This window comes from Bos taurus, chromosome 2 (genome assembly GCF_002263795.3).
Source record: "Bos taurus isolate L1 Dominette 01449 registration number 42190680 breed Hereford chromosome 2, ARS-UCD2.0, whole genome shotgun sequence".
In the NCBI taxonomy this organism is placed as follows: Eukaryota; Metazoa; Chordata; class Mammalia; order Artiodactyla; family Bovidae; genus Bos; species Bos taurus.
The window spans coordinates 104,362,725-104,372,929 of NC_037329.1; the positions used below are offsets into that span (position 1 = coordinate 104,362,725).

General features: G+C 46.2%; 1 protein-coding gene across 1 annotated transcript in view; it reads right to left on the reverse strand.

Annotated features, from left to right (window-relative positions):
* The window catches only part of MARCHF4 (membrane associated ring-CH-type finger 4), a 113,205-nt gene extending 103,495 nt beyond the window's left edge, over positions 1-9,710 (reverse strand). Inside the window, exon 1 of the mRNA NM_001205491.1 lies at positions 9,198-9,710. Coding sequence (NP_001192420.1) covers positions 9,198-9,710 — 513 coding nt within the window. The remainder of the gene's footprint in view (positions 1-9,197) is intronic.
* Between the last annotated feature and the right edge of the window lie 495 nt (positions 9,711-10,205).

The window sequence follows — 10,205 nt, forward strand, 5'->3', positions numbered from 1 at the left end:
GAGCCACCAGAGAAGCCTCCCCCGAAAAAGAGTAGACACACACAAATGCAAGAGAAACAAGATTAACAGATTCTAGCTCGATGTTGCTGTGTGTCCAAAGGCTCTGAGTGTGGTACCTTCTCTCTTTGTTTACAGAGGAGATTGACAAGCATTAAAAAGACATGCAAGACATGTTATGAGATTTATGAAAATCTTTTCATGTTATGAAAATCTCCAGAGATTTTCTCCTGACATAATCATAAGATATGAGAACAAAATATCAAGAGAACAACATTCTCACTTGAGGATCCATGTTATTTACCATCATGTCTGTCTAGAGTATCTATCCCATCCCAGCTTTCAGAAATGCTAGTCTAGGGATGACCCTAAATGGAAAACACCTTGCTGTCACCTGAGCAGGTATTTCCACTGCCAGTTCCTCAACACGCTCCTCTCTGTGCACAGCCTATTCCTGGCATCTAGTTATTTCAGAGTCCAGAAAAGTGTCTTTCTGCACAGTTCCTGCCAACAGAGAGTTGGCAGGAGAGGATGGAGGTCCAGTTGAATCAGGAAACGCAAGATAAAAAGTCAGGTGAACAGAGACATTGGATCTAAATGTGTGTCCCTGATGCTCAGGCATGAAAACAGCTGGGGCTTTCTGTAGTCAAAGCACAGCTTTAATCAGCGTGTCTGATTTTTTAAGGTTGTTGTGAGAGCAGGTGGTAGGAAAGACAGCAGTGTGATCTGGGGGCCCCACTCTGGTCTCCAAGCTACATGGACAGAATCAGGTAAATATTGTTCTCACTTAACTAACAACTGCTCTGTGCCTAGAACTTTAATCATGCCCACTCCTTATGTGTTCAAGCTCAGCACTTTATTCCTGCTTTATAGATGATGAAATCTAGGTCCAGGGAGGTTAAACAAGTCACATAGCTGGGAAGGACCCCAACCGTGATTTAAATCCATGTCTTTCTGACTTGGAATCCCATGTTCTTCTCATCTTTGTACAATTGGATGAGAAAAGATCTGTTCTTTGTCAAGTGATCTCAAGCCAGGATAATGATCACTATGATTCCTAGAATAAGAATCATTGCTATTTGTGATTCTAGAATCAGAAAAGGAGGTTGGATGGGGTGGAATGGTTCATCCATTTCCCCCTCATTCAGCATTTTAACTTATATACACACATATATACACATATATGCCCGTGTACACACAAGTGAATATGTCACTAGGAACCAAAGATAACACTGCTTGTCTGGAATGTGCTAGGAAGGAGGGGAAAGGATCAATATCCAATCCCTACTGTATGCAAGGGTTTCCCAGGTGGTGCTAGTGGTAAAGAACCCACCTGCCAATGCAGTAGATGTAAGAGATGTGGGTTCGATCTCTGGGTGGGGAAGATCCCCCGAAGGAGGACATGGCAACCCACTCCAGTATTCTTGCCTGGAGAATCCCATGGACAGAGGAGCCTGGTGGGCTATGGTCCACAGGGTCACAAAGAGTCAGACCTGACTGAAGCAACTGACCATGCGTGCACTGTATGCAAAGCCCCATGTTAGACATCAGGGTGCTTTCAAGAGGCTTCTTTTGGAGAAACTGATGTTGCTTCTCTTCAACCACATCCAGATACCATGAAGGAAACTAATCTGATCTGTCCTCCTCAGCATCTCTGAGCACAGGCCCTGTAGATACCCTCATCAAAGCAATGAACTGGCTACAAGACTGGGTCTTATGTGTCTCCTACGTGGTTTTGGATCACAGAGCCTATATTTGCAGAGCCCCCTTTTTTCTGACAATTTGCATCTATCTAGAACTCAGACAATAACTTCTGCAATTTCACCTGTCTTGTCATGCAACAGTCAGTCCTATGTCCACCCCATTTTACTTTTAACATGCACAGACGGCGGTATCAAAGATGGACTCTACGTAATACACACAGCATCTAAGTGACTATCTTACACATGATACTTCTTAGAGGGGGATGGTATACAGTTCGGCCCACACAGTATTCACTTGCCAGATCGTTTACATCCGGGCTCACTTCCAACTTGGCTTCCTTCCCAGCAAACAAGAAGCAGCTCGCTCATTCCCACACTCCTTTGAGGATCCCCTCCCCCTCAAACCAACCACCCTCCCCCAACTCACAAGCCACAGCTGGGCTTCTCCACATACCAGCTGGAAAAGAGAGCAGAGGGAGAGAGAGGGAGATATATTGATTTCCAGGATCTCTCATTTCTTCTTCCAGGCTTTTTTTGAAATCCATATTTCAGCTCTATGAATTCTCTGTATGGGGGCCTCAGCTAGAAGCCACACCCAATAAATTAGCCAACCCACCGCAAGCAGATGCAGGCTGGCAAGTGAAGAAGGATTACTCCAAAGTGAGCACCATGCAGAGAATCTACAGAGAGTTGAGGTGAGAATCACTCCAGCACTGTCAAGACACTGGCTAACTCCCCTCCTCCACTTCATGCTTTATTCATATGCATGCATGTGCACGTGTGTGCATGTGAATCACTGAGAGCTAAATCTGGAAAATAACCAGGGGCCCAATGGTGAGGTTTAAGCCTCCTTACATCATTTCCCAATAAAGCATTAGAGCTTTGTTGAGACCCCTCACCAAAGGGTCCTTGGAACTTCCAGCTAAAATAGGACCAGGACTATCAAATCCAGCAACTGGGAAACAACAGTGGGGAAAAAATCTCCAATGGGAAAATGAAAATAGCTCACACGTGATTTTGGGGAAAGGTGGTGACAGGTGTGCTTCCCCTTTCCTGGGATGGTTCTGCATCCTAGGTCCATGATGGTGTCTGTTGCCTGCCATTCAGGAAATGCTCGCTCTCCTATTTTACATGCATGGAGCAAATTCAGGATTGCAGCCATCACATCCTCATCAGCACCTTAGAATTTCTACAAACACAGGACAGAGACTGTTCTTTGTGATCTTTGCTGAAGATACATTTTTACATGCCATGTGCTATATAGACCCTGGAACTAGATATTCTGAAACTAGATGACCCTTTGAATTAGAAAAGGATGCAGACCCTTCTATTTCTGCTTAGATTAAAATCTCTCTGGACCCCAAGCAATCTCATAATGAATCCCAGGTCTCAAGCTCAAAGGGGATTTTGAGGGTCATTAGTTTCAGATGTCCACTTGAGCCCCCTTTCTAAGGCAGCCTATACTATCTTGGAGACAGCTTTGATAGAAAGTTCTTTCTAATATCAAAACCCAAGTTGGCTTCCCAGGAGATTCCACCACTGGCCAAGGCATTGCCGTTTGTGATCACAGAGGACAACTCTGCCCCTTCTTGTGTGCAGCACATGGTCAGCCGGTGAATGTATTTTTCTCTTTTTTAGTCTCTTCTCCCCACTTCCCATACCTGTGGGGCTGCCCATTGCATAAGTTCTAAAGGCTCATTCATTTAGCAAATACTTATGGAGCATAAAGCCAGGAACTGGACTGATAAGCAAATCACAACCAAGTCACTGCTTCCAGGGCTCTTACAGTCCCTTTGCAATGCCTTCCTTAAACTCAGGCAAGGGGGCCCCTTGCTATAGAAGGCTCCACTCTTCCTTCTTCAGCTGCATGCTTTCCATAGCATGAGGAGCCTGCAGGGACCCGCAGCCCCTTTCTAGAACATGCTTTGATTACCTGAAGCCCTAGAATTCCTGCCTATGTAGCTATGAGCCTGCTCCCCAAACCTTCATGGTTCTCCTTCTTCAGGCTCAAAAGGAGAGAGACAAGAGGAAGCTCTTTGGAGGTGGTATAGATAGAGCTTGGACAAGCCAGTGCGTGTGTCACATGTGTATGTCCAAGGCTTGTCACTGTACAAGAAGGAGCCAGCAGTGGAAAGAGAATCTGAGCAGAGTGGCCTGTTGACCAAGGGCCTAGTGTCCCCATTTGCCTAGCACAGAATTCAGAGGACCCTAACAGTTTTGAATTCAGACCTGTTTTCCTTCTTGTTTTGAAGGTATATCCTTCCAGGACAGAATGATATAATGGACTTTGTTTAACAGTTTGTTAGCTGGTTTTATTACTTCTAAATATTTTGGCCTATGATATGTGAAAGGGTTTTTCCAATAGTCATGAATGGATGTGAGAGTTGGACTATAAAGAAAGCTGAATGCTGAAGAATTGATGCTTTTGAACTGTGGTGTTGGAGAAGACTCTTGAGAGTCCCTTGGACTGCAAGGAAATCAAACCAGTCCATCTTAAAGGCAATCTGTCCTGAATATTCATTGGAAGGACTGATGCTGAAGCTGAAACTCCAATTCTTTGGCCATCTGATGCAAAGAACTGACTCACTGGAAAAGACCCTGATGCTATGAAAGATTGAAGGCGGGAGGAGAAGGCGACAACAGAGGATGAGATGGTTGTATGGCATCACCGACTCAATGGACATGAGTTTGGGTAAGCTCTAAGAGTTGGTGATGGACAGGGAAGCCTGGTGTGCTGCAGTCCATGGGGTTGCAAAGAGTCAGACATGACAGAGTGACTGAACTGAACTGCACTGATGATATGTGAGACCATATCCATGCTCTTGCCCTGTGGTCCATAAATGTTAGGTATGGGTCTATTCTTTGTGGATATAGATATTAATTAATCACATAAAGAAGTATAAAATTGAACCATGATGATAAGAAAAATAATATACTATTTCTTCTCCCCTAAAATGCTCTATTTGATCTCCATTCCCAGAGTTCTCCTTGCATCTGGGGGTTCCCAGTTTCCATTGAACCCAGCAACACCCTCTTCTCCTACTTTCTGAGATCCAAAAACTTTGACTAAAATATTTCACATTACTCTGGCCCCTTCTGAACTTGGAGCTCCAGAGAAATAAATCCCAGGAAGAATAAGGGAGGCTGACCAAGACTAAATCCCTTCCAGACTTACTTATTTCTTGCTTTTCATTAGGTCCAAAACAGGTACCCCATCACCCGTCACCCCCTCTACTATGGTAGATTCCCTCTTTGTACCCACTCCAGGAGCTCCACAGCTGACCCAGGCTGGGAGATGGTTTCACCTCTTTGTTAACGTATTCTTGTGTCTCACAACTCTTCTGCTTCCTGCTGTCTAAACTCAGCCTATTTCTTCTCACTTAGTCTGCAGCAGCATCAGAGAAACCTTCTCTGACTAATTGGAGAAAAGGTAGCAAATTCATCCACTTGTCTCTCTGAATAGGCACCCCACACTTTAGCTGCTTTTAAGCATGCATCTCTTCCTTGCCCTGATATTACTGTAATTCACCTGCGACTCACTGTCTGTGTGTTCTTGATCTCTATCAGCCTCTGTGATGTCTGGGTTAGATTGTGAAACTCCCAGAGGGGGCAGGCCCACATCTGCCCTGTGTCTCCAGACCCTGCTCAGCAGAGCAGCAGGCAGAGGTGGGCACTTAATATAGACTTTTGATGATGGAAACAGAAGAGCAGCACTCTGTCTAGAGCATTGTGAGTGAGCAAGAAGCGTGCTGCCACCCAGATGGACCACAGCACAGCAGTTCTCCTGCCAGCCTGGAAGCTGGAACACACTTTTCCTTTTAAACCAAGTATGTGGGAATGGGGACAATGTCTTATCTCTGAGATAACAAGGGCAACAAACACCGTGTCAGCACTGCTCTAACGGTGTTGACCAATCTGGTGCTCAGAACAACGTTTTGCATTTTGGGACTGTCATCATCAGGCCAGTTTTACAAATGAGAAACCTGAAGCACAGAGAATCTGTGCAAATTCTTCAGGCCTCAAACTGGGGCCATCTGGCTTCAGAGACCTCCACTTACCCGCCACGGCACACTTCCTGGACATGAACTAGGGCAGCTTCAAGCACAAATGGAGAGCGAAGGGCTGCCAGCCAGGCTCTTGTCCCATGCTCTCATGGATCTTTGACCGACTGATTCCTGTCCCACCCAAATGACTGGCTAAGGGGAGGAGTTGGCCACTCAGGCAGTTGTCCAGTGTGGAGCCAAGTTGGCCTTCAAAGCATTTGTTCACACCCCAACCCCTCTCTCTCCTCCTGTCCTCTCTTCTGTTTCTCAAACATACTAGGTGTGTTCATTCCTGGGTCTTTGAACCTGCTGTCTCCTCTACCTGGATAACTCTTCTTCTAGACCTCTGTATGTGTCCCTGGGTCATTTGCATTACTTAGGTATCAGCTCAGATGGTATATTCTTAGGGCAGCTGCTCACAATCTGTCTGTGTAATGTAGCTCCCAAGCCCTCCCCCTCCTTCTTGTCTAACTCATTTTCCTGTTTTGCCTTCATCACAGCACTCAACACCATCTGAAATCACTTTATCACTTTTTTTGTCTGCTAGTTTACTTGTCTATTTCTGCATCTTCACTTGAACATTAGCTTCAGGAGACCAGAGATCTCATCTGTGTTGTTCTCTCCTGGAAACCCAGGGTCTGAAACAATATCTGGCATGCTGTAGGTGCCCAACAAACATTTGTTAAATATATGCATGTGTGAATGAATAAATACTAAGTCCTTTAGAGATATATATGAATTTGGAACTTGTTGGATCCTTCAGTTGCCTGCCCCTCACCACATACATTTTAAGCCTTTGGCAGGAAGAGACCAGGTTTTCAGCTTTGGCATCCTTTTAGCCCCTGGAGTAGTGGCAAGTGACCGAGGAGCTGTTCAGTTCCTTTGTCTGGTCAGAGGAAAGACCAAGACATTCAGCTACTGAGATTGCAGACTGTCTGCATTAGCTGCAAGTCCACGTGTGAACAATTGCTGGACAGCTCCCTCCCTGAACAGAAAACAAAATACTGAAATCTCAGCTTTTCACTTTCTGCCTGTGTCTGACTTCTCTTTCTTCTTTCTCTAGAGAGTTTTCCCCATCTCCTCCCCTTTGTCTCCCTTCCTCACTGAAATCCTGTGAAGAAAAACAAGCAAAAAGTGGGAAAATGTGTTCACATCTAACACATGCGACTCTTGTTTCTAGTATAACACAACCCCATTAAAATCTCCTGGCTCCTGCCCAAATAAAGCAAAACCTCAAAACATAATAATCATATGCAGAGGGTGCCTGATTTGATCCAGACTTAGTATCCACACTATCTCCCATCCCTCTCACATAATAATAGAGCTCATTTCTTTATTGGGGCTAGCTTTTTTTTTTTTTCCACTCCATGCTTTATTTGTGACACACTATAAAAATAACAAACAAGAAAGGAAAGCTCCTAACCTTCAACCAGACCTTATGTCACTTAAGGGTATTTCACAGTATTCCTAAGAATTTTTTTTTAAACAAAATATTGCTTTACCATAAGCAAAATATATGTCATTATATATTAATCCCTTTCAAGTCATTTTCAGGCTCATTATCTTCTGGATCCTCTCAACATACTTATAAGGAAATGTGGGGAATAGAAAAAGGTTCTTTTAAATCACAGAAGTTGGAAAAGGGACCCTGGGGAATAAAGAAATTGAAGGAGTTCACACAGCAGATAGATACCATCCAGAACAGGTTCCAAGCCCTGTTGTTTGCTAGAGACAAGCATATTCTTGCCAGAAGCCACACTCCCAGTGCCCCTGTGACATTCAGACCTGAACCAGGCATACAGGAGAAGAAATAAGTCTCTCTCTCTCTCTCTCTCTTTATTTTTTGAGAAGACGGGGCTTCTAATGGGGACAGATGCTGACTGGGAGCAGCCCAAAGTGAAACACACTTCCTGCTCTCAGCTGTGCCACTCCTCCTTGTGTCTGCACTGGATGCCCAGCCCTGGAAGAGGGGCACTGAGCAGGCACCTGGACCTTCCTGCTGAACAGGAGTCTTTGGCTCTAGGCTGCAGTCCAGTTGGGACTTTTTGGCAATCCTAGTCAAAAAAGGGCTTCCCTGGTGGCTCAGGTGCTAAAGAATCTGCCTGCAATGCAAGAAACCTGGGTTCAATTCCCAGGGTAGGGAAGATCCCCTGGAGAAGGGAATGGCAACCCACTCCAGTCACAAAAGGAGGAACCCTGCTCTCAGCCTCTCAGAGACATTTATTCACACTGAGATCAACATCACTTCCTCTCATAATGCCTGGGCCATGGCCCCAGTCATTTTCTGTCCTGAAGTGCCCTGCTCATTCCAGGCAAACACGAGATGAATGAAAATGTCCGCGAAGCCTGTCTCTCAAAGACAAAGCCTTCAACAGAAACTAGAGGGTGCAGCAGCATGTCATCCTAGTACACCATCACTTGTCGTAGGAGCACCCAGAAGCCTGACCCCCACTTTAGGGAAGCTGGTGAAGAAGGGGCTGATGTGTGACCATATAGCCCTGCCCAGGGTGCAACTGAATGTTCCTTCTCCAGCATCACTAAGTCAGATTTTCAGGTGAACCTTTCTTATCTGGGATTCTGTGGGCCAGAACTGTGTTGCCACAATTTATGATTCCAGAAGAATGTGCACATATTCTCCAGCACTGCAGACACTAGATTGAAAATGGGGCTAGAAGGGGTGGTGTGAGTATGTCTTTGAAAATATGAATGTGTCGGGGTAGGGAGACCCCTTGGCCTTGGGAAGACTCTGGTCCATAAGGTACTTGGCATCTCTATCCGGATGGGGAGAGTTTAAGGGACTTTCTAAGTTCATGTGCTTTCAGACCTGCCAAGGGGAATAGTTATAATCAGACTCCCTATTTCCTTCTCCACTTTGCTTAAACTCCCTCTCACCCTATTTACCTAACACTTTCAACCTAGAAAAACTTGAGTCTGACAAGAAGTGTATTAGCAAACTGTATAATCTTCACAAACTTACAAACCCTCTCCATTTCCTCCTCAGTAACTAAAACACACTGCCAAGGATGTCAATATAATATGGGAGGGGATCATCTCAAAGGGAAGAAACAGATGTAGGCTGTTAAGGACAAGATCTCCATACACTATCAGAGAGAGAAGAAGTTTGAATCTGGAACTGAAGACAGTCTGGGGAAATGTCACTAACGACAAATCAGATACAAGGATATCTTGGCAACAAGCATGAATGTACCACCAAGTTCCTTCATTTCATCCCTTCCAACTTCCAAATCTTCCCCTCTGAGGATGCTTATGGAATTTTGGGATGGAATCGAACATATGGAAGGAAAATGCAAAACAGGCTCCACCAGGCACCAGAAACCTCTGGGAAAATTTAACCACATGAAACATCACTGGGGATCCCTTAAAGCTTACAGTCCTCCTGCTAGAGACAGCATAGGGCAAGTAGGTGAGTAGGAAAAGGGGAGAAGGGTCTCACCTGTTCCGGCCCCTGGAAGCAGATGCGGCAGAGTGGGGTCCTCATGCCACTGTCCAGGCTGCTTCCCAGTGAGTAGCGATCCTCAGCCTTCCCTTTACAGAAGTCATCTGATGAGGCACTGCTGAGCAGCAAGACAGGTGGCTCTGTGGCTGGGCCACCCCAGTCATCTTCCACAGAAGGTGGCAAAGGCGGTGGAGGTGGCAGGGGAGGGGTCTCCCTGCTCACCCCTTCTCGAGGGCCCCTCCAGCCTGCCCACCCCCCGGCACCCAGAGCCGGAAGGGTGTTGTTGTTGGCCGCCAAACCAGGGGGCTGGGGTTCTCCGTGCATGGGCAGGGGCGCTGGAGGGGGGCGCCGCAGGAGGAAAACCTTCAGGTCATTGAAGAGCATACGGCAGCGGCACTTGAGTAGACCCTGGTGGCGCAACATCTGGGGAGCTGGGGTGCACAATCCACAGCAGTACCAGGCACAGCAGCACCACCACCACCGGAGCAGCCCACTCAGGGGCATCAGCATGTGCCCAGTGGAAGCAGAGGGCCCGGTAGGGGCAGGTAGAGTCTTTGCGGAGGATAGGATGGTCTGGGGGGTCCACAGTGTATCTGTGTTATGATGGAGGGAGTCTTCGTTCTTGCTGGCTCCTCTTATATCCCCTCCAAGTAGCAAATAAATGACTCCCAGGACTGGCAACTGAGAGTCACTGGTCCTGAACTCTACCTGGACAGCCCAAAAAAATCGTCTTGCCCCTCCTACCTCTACCCAAACCTTAAGCTTTCAGCGTGTCTCCCTCTTTGCTTTTGACCTGGTAGCACTGGTACAGGCAGGGGGATAGAAAAAAAAGTTGAGGATGGGCTGTTAGGGCCTTGAGATCAAAGTCTGACTGTTAGAAAGTTCCCTGGGAAGAGGCTTATTGGGTTTTTCTCAAATTCCCAGGGAGTGGGAAATTTCTTCATATAAAAGGGTGAGGAAGGTTATCAATAAAATTTGGAGTGTACTGAGCTGGGCTTAGAGCAA